Consider the following 24,380-nt stretch of genomic DNA (forward strand, 5'->3'; position numbering starts at 1 on the left):
ACAACCACCAATTGGCAACTTTTATTGACACTGCTAGGTATAATATTTCCTTTTTTTTTTGTGCATCACACTTCTAAATCAACTCCACTGCACGCAAACATTTGGGCATCGGCAAATTGACACGCTTTGTCCCCACCATGTTTCCATGTTTTATTCTAGACTTCAGAAACACATGACGTATGTACTATTCTTTACTTAACTGGCTATGGAGCATTGTGTTGTGTGTACACGTTACTTTCAAGCTCAGTAATACGTGTTTTATTAATATTTTAATTAGATGTGGCAACAGCAACACACTGAGTTTTTATGAAGTTACTGAAACGCCTGCGACGTCCATTGGTCTCACAGCATTCACAAAAGCATAATTCTGGCATTTTGAACACTTTTCACTCACTTTTACAATTCAAATTTCATCAGATGATGGCAGAATATCTGCATATCACAAACCTGAATTAATGAGAACGCTATTCCAATTATTAGTAACAGATGAATGAAATGACACCAACTCAGTTATACCACAGTTAGCTAGACCTGGCTTTATCTTGAAATCTCACAACTGGTCAAGTAACAGTAAGAAGACAGAAGTACTTATACTATCAATCATGTCTTTCTCAACTTTCAGCAACAAAATGCCTCTCAAATGTTAATAAAAATTATTCAAGAGCTAAGATGTTAATCCAATTTATGTTTCTACATGTTACAAATAACACTGGAAGAATGATCTTCCGATGAATACCTTAACAAACACAGTTTAAAAATAGCAATTTGTGTACTTACAGTGCTGATGGCAAAAATGAAAAGTGCAGCAGCAGCATATAGGAGAGTTGTAAGTACAGTTACAGCACGTCGAGCAAATGTTTGTGATTCAACTAGTGCTGTAGACACGGCTTCAACAATGACTAGTCCAAGTGATGCCAGTCCCACATATATAGTTAAGGGAACTGCTTTGGATAATGCTTGATCAAACTGCTGTCTGGTGAATGCTGTAAATTGTGGAGAAAAGAAGGTTTAGCACTGAATCTGAATTACACAAGTGACAAAAAGAACAGTAAATGAAGTACTCACCAATGTCAGATTCAATAGTATTCTTTGGTGTGATTCTTAAGGAGTACCAAACAACAGTGCCATACAACAATGCTGCATACACTACAAGTGTTACTGCTTTACTGAATAACCCGGGCCAGAAATTGGAGGCACCTGTAGCATTTGTTTTATAAAACAGGAATTTAAGAAAATTTTGTTAAAGATCACATGTAAGAAAGATCATTAAGTACAATAACTGATTAAGTAGTCACTCTTAATTGAACAACGCAAAAAAGGTAACAGAATTTACAGTATCTTGCTAATATTTAGCATATTTACTATACCCTTCTGTGGTTTTTTCTTGAGGAAGTAGTCATCATCTAATAGTGATAAGCATAGTACAATGGTCAACAAATTGAAGAAGTTGTAATTTCCGGTAAGTATTATGCAGACTTGCAGGAAGAGCTGAAATATAGATGCAGAATTAATTACATGATCATGGAGAAAGTAATTATGATCTGTTTACTTGCATAAGCAAATGTAATGGCATCTTGTTAACGTCAGTCACAAGGGGTGTTATTTCAAGGTACATATAAAACTTAGTATTTTATAATGCTGTAAAAGATACAACATGACCAAAATATACAGCTATAATTTAGTTTCATAAGTACTAGTAAAACTGAATAGCACTAGATGTTTTGGGAAGAACAGTAAATATATTAGGAAGAGGTAGTACAGACTGATTTGAATAAAACATCTGATATAATTTTTCAATTTTTATTGGTTACAGACACACAGCAGTTGGAATGTAAACCAAGCAAATACTCTCAGAAGTTCTTAAAGAAAGACAAATGAATAAGTGTAAAGTAGATTTTCCTACACTCCACATCTGACTTCAATGCCGTTTCAAATTCTCTTGATAGGCCTCTTGCAGCTTTTCTGAGGGTGCTTTGGTTTTCTTTTATGAGTGTAGCGCTATTCGTAATCTGAACAATCAATTTGTTGTAGGTTTGCATTTTTCTTTTTCGACTTGGCCTTTCAACTATCCTCACCAACGAAAATCCAAATGGGGAGGTCTTACATCCTTGGTGACAAAGAAACCGGACCATATCTGTTGATTTTTAGTATCCCCTTTTCTTATAGGAAATGACCATACAGCACGTGTGTGAGGATTTGTTAACTGTGGTAGTTATGTGTATTGGCTGACAGTAGTCGACCTATTATTGTGTATCTATTGTAAATATACTAGATGCTCTGTGCATGTGGGTTACTCCATGAATGTTTAATTGGATTGTGTACACGTATGGAATGCGTTCAACATTGAATTGTGGAGATAAAGAGTGATAAAATTTGAAGTAGTCCTCATGAGATCACTGGTGAGACTCATTTCAATTACATCATCTACTCATTTCATTATACACAAAGTCAATTTTCAGATGGTACGGATTCTATATGAAGTTTGATGCTGTGGACGAGCCTGCAGCACGGTCAATGCTATTTCACACCTCCACTACGAAAGTTGCCCAGCTTCACCAATTGGGCCCGAATTGCACATTGTGGATTCCCTCCGACCATAAATTAACTCTGTTTATAAGTTCTGCTGATGCACCTGGAGATTCTGTGGAGCTTTGTAGACAGGATTACAAAGGAAATCTAATATTCCTAACAACAGGCAATATAAAGAAATAATTCAGATTTATCTTCCAGGGAACGTTAGGTTGCCCAATAACTAAAATGAGCATTCTAGAAGCACATAACCATCCCTGCGGCTAAAGGAACCTCTTCCCATAATGCTGGAAGCAGATTTTCAAGAAAGTCTAGATAGTGGGACACTATGAACAATTAACTGATTGCCTACTTGACACACCACAAATTTCACACTTCACAAAATGAGAAAACAAAGTACCCTACGACTATAATATCAATGAGTCACTATGGCAATCGGCCAACTCATACAAAATCAGACTGTAACACTAACAATATGAAGTAGAATGATCACATAGGTTCAGTCATGAATAAAGCAGGTTGTAAACTTCGGTTTATTGGCAGAACACTAGGGAAGTGCAATCAGTCTATGAAGGAGACTGCTTACAAATTACTTGTGTGACCTGTACTAGAATACTACTAATGTGTGTGGGACCTTTATCAAATAGGACTCACGGGGGATTTTTAATGTATACAGAGCACGAATAGTCACAGGTCTGTTTGATCCGTGAGAGAGTGTCACAAAGATGCTGAAGGAACTTAACTGGCAGTTTCTTGAAGATAAGCATAACTACCCTGAGAAAGTGTACATAGAGTTTCAAGAACAAGCTTTAAATGATGACTCTAGAAATGTACGACAACCCCCAACATATCACTCACATAGAGATTGTGAGAATAAGATTAGAATAATTACAGTAAGCACAGACACATTCAAACAATCATTCTTCCAGTGCTCCATACGAGAAAGGAACAAGAAGAAACCCTAACAACTAGTACAATGGCACATACCCCATACCATACACTTCGTTCTGGTTTGCAAAGTCTAGATGTAGATTTAGATTTACAGAGAAGGGTTCTTGAAAATATTTCTCCACAAAGGCATGTGTGTGTACGTTGTGGCAAGGTGAGCAGGAGAACAAGTAGTATGGTAGACTATCTCTGAACCTACATGACACATGAAAAAGAGGATCTTCACTGTTGTTTAGTAACCTAGTAATTTTATGTAATTTCCTTGAAGTTTTAATGTGTGTTTCTCACAATTATTGAGACTTTGGAAGTGATAGTAGTAAATAAAATTAAGTTATGAAATCCTTTAATAAACTAGATAGGATGGTACCCACAAGTGGTGACCCCGACTATGACAGAAGATAAATCAATTATGAGTGAAATAAGTTCGCCTGAAGGGGCAGACTCTATATTCTCAGAACGCATATCAGGAGCATGTTCCACAACCAAGGTTAACGACTGAGCAAGTTACAGACATTTCGCCAATGGGCTGCATTGTGCCTTCCACATTGCACAGTAAATTTGTTGCGCCACTGTATATGCTGCCGATGCCACACCTTTGGTCCCAACTTCCTGATCTCTCGTTTGAAGCCTACAGAACCACGGACAATACCATTCAATTCATCACTGTGAGAACATTGGACTCGCAAAAATTACTGTCACTAGCAGACCTAGTGCACAATACTCTTGGAAAGGAAATATACACACATCAAAATCAATGAGTGCGCAAACCAACAGTCATTCACATTCAGCAAGTGCTGTAAAGAGAAACAATAGAAGACAAAATTCCTTTGGTCTTTTGGCAACACCTACGATCACTGGTTCTTGCACCTGAGGTTTCTGACTCTATGCTAAGGCAAGTTTGGATGAGCCAGTTACCTTCCATGGTCAAGAGTGCAGCAATTTCTGTCACCAACTCTTCTCTTGACTTGCAGCTATTTAGTTGCAGATCAACTTTACCACGTGCTAGTACTCTTGGACATGAGAGAAGTTTCACAAATTGGACATCACAACATGGGGAGTACAGACACAAACAACGAGGGTAAAGATCAACAAACCCCACTAGCTGAGTGTGCTACGATGCAACTTCAATGCTCTCAAGCAGCAAATTCACGCAGTTCCAAACAGGTCCATTGGCACACAACCAGAAAGATGACGCAGAGCATGAGTTGACAGTAGCTAACAGGGGAAACTGTGCAGGTACCATGCACACTTCATGTAACTGGCAAGCAAAAGTAATCAGCCATCTGCTTACCCAGCTTTTAACTTCTATTTTGCACATCTGGATGATGTGTTAATTTTTTTTACTTTCACTTATAACCACAAAAACCACTTACAGTCTATTTTTGGAAGACTTGCTGGATGTGGTTTGCAGATTAACAGAGACAATTGTGCCCTTCGCAAAGAAGTAGAGAATTTTCTGGGACATTGAATAACCCCAGAAACACATAAACAGTTATGCTGGTTCTTGGGAATCGTCATTTTTCACAGACATCATCTAACACAGGCAGCTGAGGGATAGGCACCACTCTCAGCAGTGCTTTCAGGCAGACATTCGAGGGGACAGCGAGCTGTTGTAAGAACCCTGGAGATGTTAGTAGCATTTATAAAGTTAAATCATTTGTGGGAGAAGCAGTACTTCTGCTTCGTCCCATACCTTCAGCAGCACTAGCAGTGGTCGTTGACACTAGTAGACTGCAATAAGGCGATGCTACAACAAAAGATAAACGGATCACGAAAGTTGCTCGATTTTTCTTCTTGGAAGTTGTCTGAGGCACAGAAAAACTAGAGTGCCTACTTTTGGGAACTTCTGCAGTCTATGAAGTAATCAAGGATTTATAAATGCAAGTTGAAGCCTGTCAATTCACTGTTTTCACGAGATTGCCGCTTATGGGTTAAAAAACTTGCTCACCTTGTCAAGGGGCCAAAGTAGGACGTCCTGTTCATAAACTGCTTGGTTCTTTTGAGGAGCAGACAGGTCGTTTTTCTCATACGTACATAGAACTCATGGGGCCACTATCACCAGCGCAAGGATTAAAATATATTCTCACAGCTATCAACAGGTCTACCCAATGGGTCAAGACTTCTCCTGTCACGGACATTGCGGCAGAAACCAGAAACACAGGATATCATGGTCCAGGTGCCCAAAGTATGTGAGAAAAGACCAGGACTGTTAGTGTGAGTCAGCTTTGTTCAATGAGCTAAGCACACTATGCCAGTTTGTTCAGTATCATTCCACCAGCTATCATCCAACCAGCAACAGCACGGTGGAATACTGGCACAGGACATTTAAGTCAGCGTTTATGTGCCACAGGTCTTCCTGGCTGACTGCTTTACTGCTGGAGTTACTGGGGCCATGCACAGCATTCAAATCTGACCTTCGTACATCAAGTGCAGAAACAGTGTATGATGAAACCTTACCGCTGCCTTCGGATTTTTTTCCTCCACACAACAGGGCTACCATACAGAGGACCCTGGCTCCTTGGTGCTTCAGTGAGGAACTGCAACTCGAGCTTTCAGCCTTCAACAGTGCCAGGTCATACGCAATAGCCAATGCTCTGCTCGGGTGATGTTGGAGCACCCTAACAACTGCTCTACAAAGGACCCTATCTGGTTTCAGAAAGAGATGCACATGCAATGACGCTCTTGATAAAGCCAAGCCGAACAAATAGTCCATCAAAAGGGTTAAACTGGTATACCTATCGCCATCAAAAGAGGCGGTACATTGACAACTACCCTGTCAGTTGAAAACTGCAGTCAGACCAGACTACATCAACTTTTACACTAGAGGCCTCAATTACTACTTCACAAACAGCATTGGTGATGTCAACTGCCACATACACACACATGCCTTCAAGAACTCTTATGTCTGACAAAGACCAGCATGAAATGGCACCAGGACCGTTTCACACAAAGGCAGGCAGAACTACTTGACTTCAGTAGCTCTATAAAACAGGAGTTCTGTGTGACTAAATATACAGCACAAGTAGTATGGTAAAATATCTCTGGAGCTAGATGATGGATGAAAAAGAGAATGTCTGTTGTTTTGTAACCTAGTAATTTTATGTAATTTCCTTGAAGTTTTAATGTTTGTTTCTCAGAGTTATTAGGATTTTATTTTAATCAATTGTGGAGTATAGTACCCACAATGTCACACCATGTATGTGAGTTAAAGAGTGTGACTAATGCAATCACGAATGATGAGGCCCCACCAATAAACAGTATCAATGGGATTACTCGGCTATTTGCTATTAGCTGATGACAAAACTCCAATCATCTACCTTTTTTCTTCTTCTTGAAGGAGTTGAACTCATTGCAAACAATAAGGAAGGACAATACGTACATAATGTCTGAATTTTTATGTTTTTGGAACACCAGTATGTGTAAAAATTCTGTATGTGCCTTTCCAAGGAGTACATTCCAGCAACTGAATAATACTTTTGCTTCATCCTCACTGTTCATTTGCATACTCAGACCGCAATCTGACCACTGAGTGCTGCACTGGATTCTTGAAGTTTTCACTAAACTTTAGTAAGCGCTCTTGAATCTGGTACTCTGTGGTTAGGAAATCATCTATCCTATTACCTAAAGATGCAGCAGTGTTTCATTACAAAACACGGACACAAATGTCATATCAGCATACTCAGCATTTGTAAATATGTGCAGCATGCTTTAACGATGCAGTATAATTGGCTAACAAATCAAAATCACAATCACAGTTGAAAAATTCAATTACACCACTCAAGCATAATTTCACAACTTTAATTGCATACAAAAATTACTATCAATAAATAAACACCCACAGCAATTGACATATCAACAAGACACATGAAATTTCTCTGTAGTCATTTGCATCTCTGTAAGCAACGAAAGTTGGACATGATATATGTAATGTTTTATTCGAGGTAGTCTGTACTATCCCCACCTAAAATATTTAATATTCTGCCTGAAACACACTGTATACACAAAGAACATAAGTAGTTTCAGTTTATGTGTATAGATGCTGACTGACTGAATCTGTCACTGCAATTAATTTTAATTTCCATTACAAAAGAGTCACTCTCCATCTTTCTATTAGGTGTAATTTTTGCCACTTTTGTGATTACTTTATTAAGTCTCAACTTAATTGTAATTACTTTCACTGAGTATTATCTAATTAAATGCACCAGTCATTAGCTCTACTGAAACACTAATGTTCTCATAAAGATGGGATGTATGATTTCACAGATTTCAACAGCTTCACTAAATCCCCTTCCAAGACCATACACTGATAAGCTAGAACACTGACCATAGACGTACTATCGATATAAACCTGTTCAGGTGACAGCAGCATTGTCTCGTGAGACATGAGTGCTCGCCAGATACACACAGTGCATGTACTTTCAGTGAGCATGCTGTCTGTGTGTTGGTTGGTTTAAAAGAGGGGGGAAGGGACCAAACTACGAGGTCATCAGTCCCTTTTTCCGAAGGAAACAGTGCCACAAGTGTGAGAATGAGACAACACTAAAATGAAAGGAAAAACCACAACAATGACTAAAGGGCAACAAACACTTGAATGGACAAAAGGGGACAAGAAAACCACAAAGACGCAAAAAACAGGTAGAATAGGTTAAAAAAAGAAAGCAGATTACCATGGCTTGCTGACCATGAGGATACAAAGGAAAAACCAGCCACTCTGCAATACATTAAAGCCTCCACCCTGAAAGCACTAGGGTGGAGGACACACAACGAATAAAACGTAAAACTAAAGCTGCTATTTAGGCATTGTCGCCCAACACCCAAGTTTGGTTGCTGGGAAAGTTAAAGGTCTGTCACAGAGCGGCTAAAAGTGGACAGTCCAGCAAGAGATGGACGACCGTCATTCGTGAGCCACAGTGACACCGAGGTGGGTCCTTGCGACGGAGGAGAAGGCAACCATGCATCAGCTACGTATGGTCAATGGGGAGCCGACAGAGAACCACAGAGTCCCTGCGAGAGGCGCCTGGATGGTCGCTACCAAAGAATGACGAGGGTAGCACTGGTCCACAGCTTGTACACTGTATGAGGAGTCAGTACACAGGAGAAATGAGTCAACTGGGCATGAGCGGATGGGCTCAAGAGCACGAGATATGGCCGCCAGCTTGGCACTGAAAACACTGCAGCCATCTGGTAACGAGTGCTGTTCTGTGTGTCCTCCATGGACACAGGCAAAGCCAACGTGACCATCAGCCATCGAGCCCTCAGTGTAAACCACTTCATTGCCCCGGTACATGTCAAGAATCGAGAGGAAGCGACAGCAGAGAGTCGCAGGGTTAACCAAGTCCTTAGCGCCATGTGAAAGTTCCACGCAAAGCTGCGGCCTAGGTGTACACCATGGAGGTGTCCATGAATGAACCTCAAGTATAGGTGGTAAAGGCAAGGACTCCAGTTCAGAGAGAAGGGTTGCTGATGAAGGAGATGAACTGCCTTGGGCGGGAAAAGGAGACTGTAATTCAGATGCGCAGAACTACGAATGTGTGGAATGTAACTGTAGAGCAATTGCGCACGCCTAGCCTGCAATGGAGGGACTCCGACCCCAACCAAGATGTTGGTCAGTGGGCTAATCCTAAAAACTCCTGTCGCTAGTCAAACGCCACAGTGATGCACTGGGTCGACTAAATGCAATGCTAAGGGTGCCATCGAACCATAAACCACACTCCCATAGTCAAGGCAGGATTGAACAAGGGCTCTGTAGAGCTGCAGCAGAGTAGAGCGATCTGCACCCCAGTTAGTGTTGCTCATGCAGCAGAGGACACAGAGGTGCTGCCAACACTTCCCCTTAAATTGACGAAGGTAAGGAAGCCAAGTCACGCGGTGTCGAAAACAAGTCCTAAGAATCGATGTCTCCACTACAGTGAGTAGATCGTCCTTGAGGTAAAGTTCTGGTTTCGGATGAATGGTACGACGCTGACAGAAGTGCATAATACACGGCTTTGTAGCCGAAAACTGGAAACCGTGGGCTAGAGCCCTTGACTGCGCCTTGTGGAGGGCTCACTGTAGATGCCGCTCAGAAACACCAGTACTGGTGGAACAGTATGAAATGCAGAAGCCATCTGCATACAGAGAGGTTGAGACCGATGGGCCCTACAGCTGCTGCTAGACCATTAATGGTCACTAAAAATAGAGATACACTCAATACGGAGCCCTGCGGGACCCCACACTCCTGGATATTGGGGGAACTACGGGAGGCACCAACTTGGACACAGAAAGTACAAAGTGACAGGAAATATTGAATATAAATTGAGAGCGGGCCTCTGAGACCCCACCTGTGTTATGTGGCAAGAATACAATGTCGCCAGGTGGTGTCACAGGATTTGTGTAGATCAAACTAGATGGCAACAAGGTGTTGGCGATTGAAAAAGGCTGTTCGGATGGCAGACTCGAGGGACACAAGATTATCAGTGGTAGAGTGCCCCTGCCGGAAGCCGCCGTGACTTGGAGCCAGTAGGCGACGTGACTTGAGGACCCAACCCAACCGCCCACACACCATACGTTCCAGCAGCTTACAAACAACGTTGGCGAGGCTGATGGGTCGATAGCTATCCACATCAAGTGGGTTTTTACCAGGTTTAAGCACTGAAATGATGAAAAGATGCCATCGCACCACAGCAGAGTGGACAGCAATCGTGTTTGCGTTGGTAGATAACACGCCATTTATGTTAATGCCAGGGACACCTGTTGGTGAGAAGTTGATGTATGGCACCCAATGGTCGAGACGTATCTCTCCCAACACTTGTGCTTCCATCTTTTGATAAGTTGGCGAACGCGGGCAAGGGGTCACTTAAAGGCTATGAGATGCTCCAGGGAAAGGTGCCACTTATGCTGCTGTAGAGCTCACCGACGCTCCTTAATTGTCTCAGCAACTTCCGCCTTTCGCTGGGGGCAACCTACAGAGTGACGGATCGCGTTTTCCGCCACAGAAACAACTGTGGTAGTCACCTGCTCAACCATCACATCAATGTTACCACATGAGGAAGAGTCAATGGTGACAGCAGAGGTGAAAGGTTCCTAGTCCACCTTGTTTAAAGTCCATCTGGGCAGGCGTACGTGGGCCCGACGCTGGAGCAGTGACAGGAAGATGGGGAAGTGGTCACTACCACACAGGTCGTCATGTGTTCTCCAGTGGATAGATGGGAGAAGACCTGGGCTGCAAATTGATAAATCAGTGGCCGAGTAACTACAATGAGCCACAATGAAGTGTGGCGGTCCCAGTATTTAAGAGGCAGAGGTCGAACTGATACAGTAAAGTTTCGACATCTCTGCCTCAGCCAGTAAGCACGGTGCCACCCCACAAGGGGTTATGGGTGTTAAAATCTCCCAAAAGTAGGAAAGGTTTTGGGAGTTTATCAGTAAATGCATCTAATACATTCAAGGGTAATGCACCATCAGAAGGACGATATACATTGCAGACAGTTATTTCCTGTGTCGTCATTCTGACAGCCACAGCTTCAAGAGGGGTTTGAAGGGGCACAGTTTCACTACATACTGAGTTTAGGACATAAATGCAAACTCCATCTGACACTTGATTATAGTTGCTATTGTTCCTGTAATATCCCTTATAGCCATGGAGGGCACGGGTCCCCAATGCCAGGTACCAGGTTTCCTGGAGGGCAATGCAGAAAGCAGGTATAAAGTTTAACAGTTGCCATAGCTCAGTCAGGCAGTGGACAAAACGGCCACAATCCCACTGAAGGATGACGTCATTGTGAGACTGGGAAGGCATGGAACATTCAATGAGGCAGTTTACACCTTGGGTTCAACTGCTGCCACCGACTTATTCCCTGAGCAGTCTATATCCATTGTGCCTGAAGGTCTGGCGAGATCTAGGTCCTCAGCGGATGCCAGAATCCCCACCTTATCCCAAGATGCAGAGCTTGTAGGTAGCAGTGGTGTGGGTGCCACCGCAATTTCCTCAGTCTTAGGGGTCTTCTTTTTGGACTTTTCTCACTGCTCCTTGGGTTTCTCGGGCAAGGAAGGCTTCACTGATTCAGTCTTTGAGGATGATCGTGAAGCCCTACAACCAGCTGCTTTTGGGCACTTCAGCCACTGGTGGACATATTTCCCATTAGCAAAAACCTGGGAAGGGAGTGACCCAATGGACTCCTACCTGACGAGGAGAGCCGAAGAAGACTTTCGCTTTTCCAGCTCAGAAATGGGGACTGGTGTCCCCGATGGTTGGGGGTGGGGGGGGAGTGCACCCAAGGTAGGTGGTGCGGGAGCAACAGGGTAAGGGGGGGGGGGAGAGTGACCACCACCACCACCACCACCACCACCACCAAGGGGGCAGGTTTATCCTTCTGGCACTGAGAGCCGACTGAAATTCACGGAACTGATGGGGCTACAACTGTTCTCGTAGCGGCGGCGTATGAGGAAGTCATAACCACAGGATGTAGGCGAACATATTTTCTCTTAGACTCAGTGTAGGTCAGTTGGCCAGGGTCTTGTATTCCATGATTGTCCTCTCTTTCTGTAAAATCCTGCAGTCTGGTGAGCAAGGTGAATGATGCTCTCCGCAGCTGACACAGATGGGAGGCGGGGCACATAGAGTATTGGGATGTGATGGACATCCACAATCTCGACAGATGGGGCTGGAAGTACGGTGGGAAGACATACGGCCGAACTTTTAGCACTTAAAGCACTGCATCATGGGAGGAATATAGGGCTTGACATCACAGTGGTAGACCATCACCTTGACCTTCTCAGGTAAGGCATCGCCCTCAAAGGCTAAGATGAAGGCATCGATGGCAACCTGATTATCCCTCAGACCCCAATGGATGCCCTGCATGAAATGTACACCTCGCCGCTCTAAACTGGTGTGCAGCTCGTCGTCAGATTGCAAAAGAAGGTCTCTGTGGAAGGTAATACCTTTGACAATATTTAAGCTCTTCTGTTGCAGGATGGTAACAGAATCATCTCCCAACTTGTTATAAGCAATTAAAGTCCGTGACTGGGCAGAGGATGCTGTTCTTATCAAGACTGACCCAGGTCACATTTTGAACAAGCCCTCCACCTCCCCAAACTTGTCCTCTAAATGCTCTACAAAAAAAAAAAAAAAAAAAAAAAAAAAAAAAAAAAAAGTGGCTTCATCAAAACAAAGGAGTCCCCATCAGTTCTCGTACATACGAGGTACCAGAGTGAATAAGGTTCGCTGCCATCCTTAGCCTGGTGTTCCTCCCATTGTGTGGCCAGGGAGGGGAATGATTTAGGGTCACACTTCCTTGCATTGTACTGACACTTGGAACGCTTAGAGACTGCTGGTGTTTGATCACCAGTAAGTGATGATGTGGTACACTACTTCATGTGTCATCCGCCCTGATGCCAGCCACTCTGACCAGGGGCGCCACCCAGCTGCAGGAAAGGCCACCGGGCAGGATGGCCATTGCTGGGAGTCCCAATGCCCCAGGATGATGGGCATCTACTCCTTGGCATACGTGGGGAGTTGATGGCACAGGCATCAGCAAAGCAATCCCTGTGTTGTCAGGGTGCTACAACCAACAGGGGATATGGCAGCCCCACCACAACGCACGGGCTACCATGCTGGATATGAGGTGCAAAGAAGTCAATGGTCACTGTCGGTGAAAAAGTGACACTGCATAGTGCATGGTGAAAAATGCACCCAGATGAGCTCACCCAAGAGACAGAGAATGAGCTGAACTGCAGTGTGACGACGAGAAAGTGGGCTAAAGATCTCAATGCACAATGGACACGATGCACCACCTAAGGCATCCTTCCCCAACTGACTCGATCTTCGGGAAAATTTTGAGAAATGGCGGTAAAATCCTATAGGGGACCATCGCAAAGGTCGAAAGGTGTGAGACTCCTTTTAGTCGGCTCTTACAACAGGCAGGAATACCTCGGGCCTATTCTAACCCCCAGGCCCGCAGGAGGGTGTCCTTGTGTAGAACAGGGAAGGCATGCAATGTATCTTGAGTTTGACGAGGGCAGATTGTGACGCCCAGAGGCTTGGCATAAGCACTTCGAAAACTGCACAACTTCTTGGATGTTCAAGGAGTGCTCTGGTGAATGTCTTCAACACGTGGCAAAACCAAGGTGAAACTACACCAAGACATCGTGGGGTAGGGCAGCCACCCACAAATTACAGATGTTAGACATTGTAGGCTGGGCAGACTGGTAAAACAGGACAGAACTAACATTAGACTAGAATGCTAGGCAGAGTAAAAGTGTGTCTGATCTCACAGTGCACCGAACACTCCTAACAATGGGCCTCTGCAACTAACGAGCCATGTATGTTAATTATGACTGAAATGGCCACATTACCATTGGCACTGGACATTGGTGCAGTAGCAGAGCGCTGCATGATATGATGAATCCCAATACCTTCATCATGCTGATAGGAGAGCGCGAATCCCTCGTCTTCCAGGGGAACAGGTCCTTGACATCTGTAGAGGGGAACAGAGACTAGCTGGCGGCAGCTTCATTATGCTCTGGGAAACATTCACGTGAGCAACCTTTGGTCCAATGGAGCTCATACAAGGCACCACGACAGCCAAGGAGTATCGTACACTGGTTTAAGACCATGCACACCCCTTCATGGCGATCATGTTTTCTGACAGCAGCAGAATTTTTCAACAAGATAATGCATCACGTGACAATGGTAGGAATATGATGGAGTGGTTCGAGGAACACAGTGGTGAGTTCCAATTGATGTGCTGGTCTCCCAGCCCACCGGATCTGAACCTGATCGAACACATCTGGGATGTGACTGAATCTGGCTTCAGAGCTTGTCGCTCCCTCTCCCCAGAATTTATGGGAATTAAGTGACTTTCGTGTGCAGATGTAGTGCCAACTCCTATAGCAACTTACCAAAGTGTTACTGCTGCCACGCCATGACAGGTCACCACTGTTATTTGTGCCAAAGGTGGCCATAGCAGCTAATAGATGGATAGTCACAATATTCTGGTTGATCAGTGTAAATGCAACTGTCGAGAATTTTCCTTAATAAGAACAGCAAGTTTTATTTTGTTACCATGAGATATAACCCACATCATAAAAGGACGTTATGTTTATAATCACTTTTATCTTAATTATTATAGCAGCAAACAACTCAAACATTGCTGTGTGTTCAATTGCTCAATTAACTTCAGAAGACTCGGAACAAATTGAAAGTATCTAATCTGCACTGTCTTACAGTCAGTAACAGCTTATGGCACTATAAACCCGACAGAACAAATCACAGTATCTCAAAACAACTTCCTGCACGCGCGCGCGCGCCCACACACACACACACACACACACACACACACACAAAAACAAACAAAATACAACTTACAAAATTATAAAATAATTAATGGTACACACCTGTATATAGAATGCTACAACCCTTACTGATCGAACAGGAACGAAGAACAAGAGTGGTAAAGGTATCTCAGCAATATTAGCTCCAACACAAGTCAGTTTCAGGAACCATCTTGGAAGGTGGTGTGCATACCAAGCCAAGGGAGTGGGTATGCACTGTGATTCAAAATGCACAGTGAGTGCTGAAACAACATTATGCAACTACATACCAATTATCATGCAATACAAGGAAAAAGGAAAAAAAAAGTTAACTACATTTGTTAAGTTAACAAGACACCAATCAGTATATACCTTCAGGAAACCCAACCCTAAACAGAACTGTGCCTCCTGAAAGTAAGTAATGGTCAGACCATCCATCTGTTAAGTTAACAAACTCCTGAGTGGGAGACTACTCAGAGTATTAATTGCACTTCGATTATGGGAACAATCAAATTCTACAAAACAAGATAAAGTGGGTTAATCTGCACGAAAACAAGGATATATTGAATTCTAGAGTGAAGGAAAGGACTGTCAGGAAGGGAACAGAAGAACTCCACTAATGCATTATAAGAGTGATTACCACCAGGCCACATATTTTTATCTGGTTATCAAAGCGTAGCAAGACAAAAGTAATTATTCCACAAGGCCCAAGAATTAGAGCAAATCAAAGAAATGAGTGCGTAAAAAATGAATAGGCACAGGAGAAATAAGAATAGTATAAAACTGAGAAACAATGAGTATAGAATTTAGAAACAACAGAGTGCCGTATTATACATTAAACAGAAGGAAAGAGAAACTGAGGTCAGTCCAAAAAGGTTGATGAAAACTAAAAAAAATGCAAAACTGAAATGATTATGCCTACAAAAGGACAAATTTCACGTAGGCATGGAGGCCCAGGGCGGAAGATTAGGGCAGAGAAAGGACAAGGGGAGGGGTGGTCGGAGAAGGGATTAATATGGGGAGGAGGAAGAAGAGGAGTGAGAGAAGGGAGTACAATGGGGATGAGGAAGAGAGAGAAGTGAGAGAGAGAGGAGGAGGCAGAGGCATAGGGGTGGCAGGGGCGGAGAGAGGCAGAGAAAAGAGGAGCCGGGGCTGACAGGTAGCGAGGGGGCCAGGGCTGGGAGGAGCCACGGCAGGGAGCGGGGCTGGGGCACGGGAAGACAGTTCAGAATCCCCTGCTCACTCTTCAGTTTGCAGACCTACGAACACAATCCAGCGACCCACATTCCCTCGTGCATCTACCCCACACATCTCTTCTCTTCACACTGTTACACCGTCAAAACACATTTATCCCTTTTTATGGACAGCTATGCTGCACTTCTATATGGTACACACTTTTTTTGTTTTTAACCCACTTTGTTTAAAGATAATAATCATACCATTAGAATAATTTTTTTTAATAATTTGTTATTTTTCCATCCCTTGAAGGTGGAGGGTATTAGTCCTACATAAAAAAAATGAAAAGACCTTTTCTGTAGGCTACTTAATGTAGTATAATTTTGTACTGCGAAACATTTTCACTAGATGCTGCAGGTTTCAAGTTACTTGTGAGAAACCTAAAAAAGTGACGTTTAAACCCACGCTCACACCAATGCTCATATCCCACACGTCAGGATCTTTAATATGCTGTGCATCTTCATAGTTTTGCAGCGCAATGACTGTTCCATAAAATTTTGGATGTACAGCCACATGAATTTCACTACTTCTTCTGGTATTTCGGCAGTATACCATCCAGTCATCTTCAGAATGAGCCGCGTGACTGACACTCGAGCACTTGCTCCGTCCTTTTAAACCCGCAAACTGCGCCTCTGCGCATGCGGCCACAGATACACAAGGTGCCAGGGACGTTGAGCGGTGGCAAAAAGGTACAACATATGCATGAAATTATGGCTGCACATGGGAAGCCTATCATCAAAAATAGGACGGATCCTCAGCAAACACAAAGTGAAAGTGATTTTTTGCCCTCCACCAAAGACAGCAGCACTCCTGGGGTCTCTTAGGGTGATTTGGTGCTTCGGAAGCCTGCAGTTTACAAGACCCCCTTGAGTGTGGCTTTTCATAGATCAGACAGACAACACGTTCAGTCCATGTGAGATACACAGAGTACCGCAGGTACACCTGGCCCTTACAATATAATGAATTGGTGGTAGCAGAGCACCGTATTGACACTCGGCACTATGGTGTACAATAATATTCAAATTTAAGCCTCAATTTTATCTTTCTTGGACTCAGTGGGGAAAGAAGCAACTAAAATTCATTGGCAAGGAATTTAATTAAGAGAGATAACAGAACAAATCATGAAATCTGGCATTTTCTGTAATGAACTCACAAAGACGTCGCAATGGTGCAGCTTTCAGTGATACACTGATACCGACCGTGCAGCCATAGATCTAATTTCATGCATGTATCTTACAACTCTGCTGCCAATCGACATCTCTGGTTCCCTGCATATCTGCAGACGCATGTCTGCGGGTTTAAAAGGACACCACCTTATTAAAATAAAAAACACCTTTGTTTCAACCACGTGGCAGTACTCCTGCACAATTCGTAACTGCCCTCCCACACATTTAGTTAAAAATATACCTCTTTACATACCAGCAATCAAATAACATCAACTTCTAATTCATGTTAGTTCACTGACTAACAAAGTCAATGGTCAGTTTATCCTGCACATTGACTACAAGATGAATGGCTTTATCTTTGGTATCACCATTTTTTTCTAGTTTTATGGCATGATTACCAAGCAAAATCTACCATCTGTAAAACAAATGTGCGTACTCTCAAAAGCTTCAACCACAGCCAGTGAACAATTTCATTCTCTTAGAACTCAGATTATCACCAGGCTGGCAGTTGATTTGCCAAGCTGCTGATGAGCTCCAAGGACATAAGAAGCATGCAGTGGGTAAGCTTCAAATAGTCAGGCCATGTGAACTTACTTTTGTTTTTTGCTATGTTACATAAAGATTTTTACAGATTAAACAAGGATGGTAAAAGACAATGATGACTGAAAAATACAAAAGTAAACTGTGACTAATAAATAAGAGAGAAAATGGAAAACACTTTTTTCAGTAGCTGATCTGAGTTCATTTTCTGGGATTCTGAAGTGGCTAGTGGTCCAACGAAACACAATTGGCCTTCTGGTGTTTTGGAGCTCAGAGATAATGTCTTTTACAGGTAGTACCAGTGGATGTCGGGATCAATAGTGAATTAGGACTTATGAGCGGCCCAGAATCAAGGAAAATTAGAAAAAAGACTCATGTGAGCAGTTGTGGATGCACCTAAGAGCTCGCATAATGACTGCTAGTCCTGCAGTAAAGACACTACATTCCTGTGGCAGTGAGCTTTGTTCACTGTCACCTTTAAGTAAGAGGGTGTAGCCCAGGGATGATCAAGAATTCAGATCATGAACTGTGCCCTGGCTCGCATGCCATAGTGCACGGTCTTGCTGCATTCTTCCCCTACCATCAACCATACTGTCCGAGCGGTACAAGGGGAATGAGGGAAGGCTGTGAACACGCAGTATTTAGATGGCACAGCAGTTGCTGGTCACACTGCATACGACTTAGTTTTATATTTCTCAACAATGTAGATCACAAATAAAGGAAACTTTCAGTATTATTTATTAATTTTTGGTACATTGAAGGCATAACAATTTTTATCTGGTACAGACTCTCTGCATATAGACAGATGCAGTCAATTTCACAGATTTTCGCACTCAGGCTGCCGTGTAATAGTGACTTTTTTATGGTTAATAATCGAAAAAAGCTCTTTCGTACACATACTTTGATCGACATATTGTAGCAATTTTGCAACCTCGTCATAGAAAAACTATGCACATGTCCTGGACAGTAGGATGTACAGCACACAAATGAATCTGATTGTTCTTGTTACCCACACAGTTTTGCAACACGTCCTTTGTTTGTCCACTCACTGCAGCCACACTTATGCAAACCTCGTCCCCTCCACATTTCCCTATTGCTCCGCCTCTATGTGCCTATGTGTGGAAGCGCTGTCATATGTCATGAGGGCTATAACTCACAGTAAATGGATGAGAGAGCTTGGGATACAGGTTGTTTGATCAACAGTCAAAAAGGGACTATAATAAGCTTTTTAAGTGAGTAAGATATTAGCCTGTTGGGGACCAGGTTTCATGTAGGGGTATACCAATCTGAATGGACTGTGCAAGTTCAATGAGGTGGCTGAAGCAGCCATAGAAGTTCCATTGGTTAATCACAGCCAGTGTTTTAAGAGGAAGGGGAGAGGGTGTGAAAGAAGTGAGAATTTAGTTCACGATTCAATGTGACCAGTATCTTCTATTGTAGGGGATTACTGTCAACTTCCATAATTTCTGTAGGTGGTGATTGGGGATCCAGGGTCATTAGGGATATTGTATTGGAATGGTCTTCCTTTCTGTTTCTTCTTTTCTTGCTTTCTTTTTTTTTCCTTCTGAAATTGCAGTTGCAGTTGGGAAATGCTTGGATGGGTTCCTGGAGGTGAACTAATGACCCCTTAACTGTTGATGTTAGGCATCCTGGTACCTACATACATGAAAATTGTCATCATCTGTACAGAATTTAAGTGTTCACATATCTTCCGAGAGTGGCTCAGTGGAGTGATAAAGTGCCAGACTACAGATCCAAAGTTCTCAGATTTGTTCAGTGGTCAATCCTACTATTTTTATCTTTCACTTCTTTCACCTATGGCAATGCTCACTGATACGAAAAATGTTCAAGTTGCTATGAAGGTCCCCCTACAACTGGCTGAGTAAGTCATTTCAGAGGTTGCAGAAAGGCGACAGCATACTACCTTCAACAGGACCATGCCCAGAAAAGTACAATGATGTTCAAAACAATCTTCAGATTGATGAATGCTTTACTTTTACTTATATCTTATGACCCTCAAAGTATGTTAGTAAAAGGTTTTATATCTTGCATTATGCAATATTTTTGGAAAAACATGGCAAGATGGCGAGCAGGGAGAATTCCCTTCCCAACAATTAACACAAAGAGATTATCCTCATGGAGTGTTCTCGACTAATGGCTGAGCACAGTCTCCACAGTTTAGATCACTCATGCAGTGCAATGACTTGTCTTAAGCCTGCAAATTTTTAAGCCTGCAAATTTAAACCAGTGTAGAGGAGGGTTTGACATTACAGTGATAGATATAGCTCTTTCTTTTCATTTTTTACTTTCTCTGGGAGTGCATTGCCTGCAAATGCCTGAATGAATGCTCCAGTGTCTGTCCTGTCATTCTCTGCACCTCACAGGACACAATGGAGGAAGTAGACTCCATGTCTAAGTTAACCTACAATTCTTCGCTCGTTTCTAAATTTAAGATCATGATGAAAAGTTCTGTCCTGCACTATGTAGGGGTCCTTATAGGGTGTAATTATAATGTGTAAAGCACCAAGCTTTTTACATGAGAGCAGGGTCCATGTTTGGGAGAGACTGATTTTTGATTAATATTGAACTGCTGCTTATTTTATTTGCTGAAGCAACTTCATTGTGCCTTATCTTCAATTCATTCTACAAAGAGCAACGATTTTTTTATCCGAGGAGAATTTGCCATTCATTCAGAAACATACAAAATATTGGAGGGGCGTATTTCTTTCCTAGCTTCGTAAATCCATATTCCTCCCGTGGTGAATCTAAGGGAGGAAATGTCCTAGGATTGTATCTCTAAGCATTGCAACTATCTGATAGTTCAAGTCAGACTGTTGGAGGTATATGATTACCAGCTTGGGGCAGTTTGAGTTTCTCCATTGCATGTTGTCTGCCTGCTGTAATCCACTACAACCAAGCACTCTTCCTACGGGCGCCATCCCACTACAGCTATGTCGCACAGATAGCCTTTTCACAGTGCCCATGTTCCAGATACAGCTAATGAATACTTCTACAACTACACATATACTCTTCCAACCACCATACGGTGCATGGCAGAGGATACCTAGTAACACTAGTAGTAATTTCCTCTCCTGTTCCACTAGCAAACAGTGACGGAAAAACGGCCATCTAAAAGTGCCCGCATGAGCCCTAATTTTCACATATTCTCTTCATGGTCCTTCTGTAAAATGTACATTGGCAGCAGTACAATTATTCTGCAGTAAGTCTCAAACACTGGTCCTCTACATTTGCACAAAAGTGCCTTGCAGAAAGAGCATCATCTTCCCTACAGGGACTCATTTGAGTTCATGAAGCATCCCCATAATACTTTTGTGCTGATCAAATCTACTAGTAACAAATCTAGCAGCCAGCCTCTGAACTGCTTCTGTGTGTTCCTTTAATCACACCTGATGGGGATTGCAAACACTAACAGTACTCAACAATGGGCTGTACTAGCATTCTACATACCATCTCCTCCTTGGATGAGCACACTTTTTCAAAATTCTCCGAACAAAATGAAGTTGAGCATTCGCCTCCCAACTTCCAACCTGACATGCTCATTCCATTTCCTCTCAATCTCTCTCTGCAACACTGCACCTAGATATTTAATCCAAGTGACTGTGTCAAGCCTGCACCCTACTAATACTGTATTTGAATATGTTACAAGGCTGTTTCTCCTACTCATCAGCATTAACTTACATTTTTCTACACTTAGATCAAATATACACCACAGTATCATCAGCTAACAGCTACAAATTGCTGCTCACCCTATCCATCAGGTCATTTATGTGCAAAGAGAATAAAAGTGGTCGTATCACACTCCTCTGGGGCACTCCTGATGATACCCTTGTCTCTGATGAACACTTGGCATCAAGGACCACATACTTCTATTCCTTAAAAGAGTCTTCAAGCCAGTCAAATATCTGGAAATCTAAGCCGTATGCTCGGACTTTCATCAACAATGTCTTAGGCATACATGGAAAGTGGCCAAAAATGTGATCCATGTGTGGTCAGTTAACTACAGCTGTGTAGGTGTTTGATGACCTCCTCCAACCTCCTCCCTCCCCCCCCCCCCCCCCCCACCTCACCACATGACAGGTTGGTTACCATGTGAGGACTGTACCTAGATTAGCCAATAACGGAGATAAGATGCATGCTAAATAGATGGAAGAGTAGCCAAAATAGGAATCTTTCCACAATGGTTTAGGAGTCAGAGGAGAAGGATACTCAGAGAAGAGGGGCAGAAGAATTTTAGCATGAGTATGAAGAAAGGCTCAGGAACCCATGCTCCCAATGCATGTGCTCATCTTGCGATGGGGTTGTGATAATGGTTTGATGATGCAAAAAGTGAGCTCATCAGCTTATAACAATGTGTGAGTGATAAATTAGACCCACAAACCAATATTGGTTCTACACGTGAGCTACACACTATCCAAGCAGAAACAATACGCATACTGCCCATTAAATTAACTGTACTATTTTTTTCAAATAATTAAAAAACTGGTTGACAAACTAGGAAATCTAAACTAACCATGTGAAGTGTCTGTCCCTTCCAGATGTCCTTTATCAATTACAATATAAGATAAAGGCTTAAACTAAACAATAAAAAGTAGAAAACCAACACATGAAAGATAAGGATATAGCAATAGTGAACAAATGTCTTTTGTAGACTGTGACATTGCCATGAACACAAATCTATTGCTAGCAGAAAATTTTAGAAGTAAGAGGGTGACATTAGCCGGAGGAGGTACAGGCCTATGTAAGTCTGTTTTTTTGTGTGCCGAAAAGCTTTTTGTGTTTTCTTGGAATAGATCTGAATTAGAGATGGAACCATTTTTGCTTATTGTAATAATTCCTGTTCTGTACGTTCTCAACATAATGCAGAGAAAATTTGTGTCACTGCTGTACCGGACTGACTCTGCCTGTCATTTTCATCTGCCATTGCTTTTGTACTGTAAAGCATACAGGTACATAAAAAATAAGAACTACTAGTGGACAATTCTGAGCTACTATATGACTAGTTAAAAAAGTTCCATCCTTCCCAGTAATAGTTTGTGCCCAAAAAGAAGAGTGAGGACAAGCACCACTGAGCAGAATCATAACTCCTCCACACAATGGCAGTTAGCGCAAAGTTTTACCAATCTGCGACAATATTACAAAAGTAAACTTCTAGTGTTTCACTATGTCATCACGGTAGGCACGAGTTAACATTGTTGCAATATTAGCTTTTCCTAATGCACTAAGATTAAGTACAATGTTCACATGTTTGTGATTTCCCTCAAGAGTTTTTTTTTTATGAATATATATGTCTTAGACATTTCACCCCCCCCCCCCCCCCCAAGCATACTGTTCCCAAATAACAAATGCAGAAAACAAAAAAGTGCACTGTGAACATTACACCCACAGATGCAACTCTTTTCATACATTTAAAAAGAAAGATGATGAAACTTACCAAACAAAAGCGCTGGCAGGTCGATAGACACACAAACAAACACAAACATACACACAAAATTCTAGCTTTCGCAACCAATGGTTGCCTCGTCAGGAAAGAGGGAAGGAGAAGGAAAGACAAAAGGATATGGGTTTTAAGGGAGAGGGTAAGGAGTCATTCCAATCCCGGGAGCGGAAAGACTTACCTTAGGGGGAAAAAAGGACAGGTATACACTCGCACACACACATATATCCATCCACACATACACAGACACAAGCAGACATTTGTAAAGGCAAAGAGTTTGGGCAGAGATGTCAGTCGGGGCAGATGTACAGAGGCAAAGATGAAGTTGAAAGACAGGTGAGGTATGAGCGGCGGCAAATTGAAATTAGAAATTAGCGGAGATTGAGGCCTGGCGGATAGCGAGAAGAAAGGATATGCTGAAGGGCAAGTTCCCATCTCCGGAGTTCTGACAGGTTGGTGTTAGTGGGAAGTATCCAGATAACCCGGACGGTGTAACACTGTGCCAAGATGTGCTGGCCGTGCACCAAGGCATGTTTAGCCACAGGGTGATCCTCATTACCAACAAACACTGTCTGCCTGTGTCCATTCATGTGAATGGACAGTTTGTTGCTGGTCATTCCCACATAGAACGCTTCACAGTGTAGGCAGGTCAGTTGGTAAATCACGTGGGTGCTTTCACACGTGGCTCTGCCTTTGATCGTGTACACCTTCCGGGTTACAGGACTGGAATAGGTGGTGGTGGGAGGGTGCATGGGACAGGTTTTACACCGGGGGCGGTTACAGGGGTAGGAGCCAGAGGGTAGGGAAGGTGGTTTGGGGATTTCATAGGGATGAACTAAGAGGTTGCGAAGGTTAGGTGGACGGCGGAAAGACACTCTTGGTGGAGTGGGGAGGATTTCATGAAGGATGGATCTCATTTCAGGGCAGGATTTGAGGAAGTCGTATCCCTGCTGGAGAGCCACATTCAGAATCTGATCGAGTCACGGAAAGTATCCCGTCACAAGTGGGGCACTTTTGGGGTTCTTCTGTGGAAGGTTCCGGGTTTGAGGAGATGAGGATGTGGCTCTGGTTATTTGCTTCTGTACCAGGTCGGGAGGGTAGTTACGGGATGCAAAAGCATCAACCTGAAAACAGCTTTTGCATCCCGTAACTACCCTCCCGACCTGGTACAGAAGCAAATAACCAGAGCCACATCCTCATCTCCTCAAACCCGGAAC

General features: G+C 42.9%; 1 protein-coding gene across 1 annotated transcript in view; it reads right to left on the reverse strand.

Moving 5' to 3' along the window:
* LOC124605549 (lipase maturation factor 2-like) overlaps nucleotides 1–24,380 on the reverse strand; it is a 77,043-nt gene that overhangs the window by 29,917 nt on the left and 22,746 nt on the right. The window contains exons 5-8 of the mRNA XM_047137306.1: nucleotides 14,851–15,029; nucleotides 1,368–1,488; nucleotides 1,066–1,197; nucleotides 778–983 (exon numbers count right to left, since the gene is read on the reverse strand). Of these exons, the coding sequence (XP_046993262.1) occupies nucleotides 778–983; nucleotides 1,066–1,197; nucleotides 1,368–1,488; nucleotides 14,851–15,029 (638 nt within the window). The remainder of the gene's footprint in view (nucleotides 1–777; nucleotides 984–1,065; nucleotides 1,198–1,367; nucleotides 1,489–14,850; nucleotides 15,030–24,380) is intronic.

Source organism: Schistocerca americana, chromosome 3 (genome assembly GCF_021461395.2).
Source record: "Schistocerca americana isolate TAMUIC-IGC-003095 chromosome 3, iqSchAmer2.1, whole genome shotgun sequence".
NCBI lineage: Eukaryota > Metazoa > Arthropoda > Insecta > Orthoptera > Acrididae > Schistocerca > Schistocerca americana.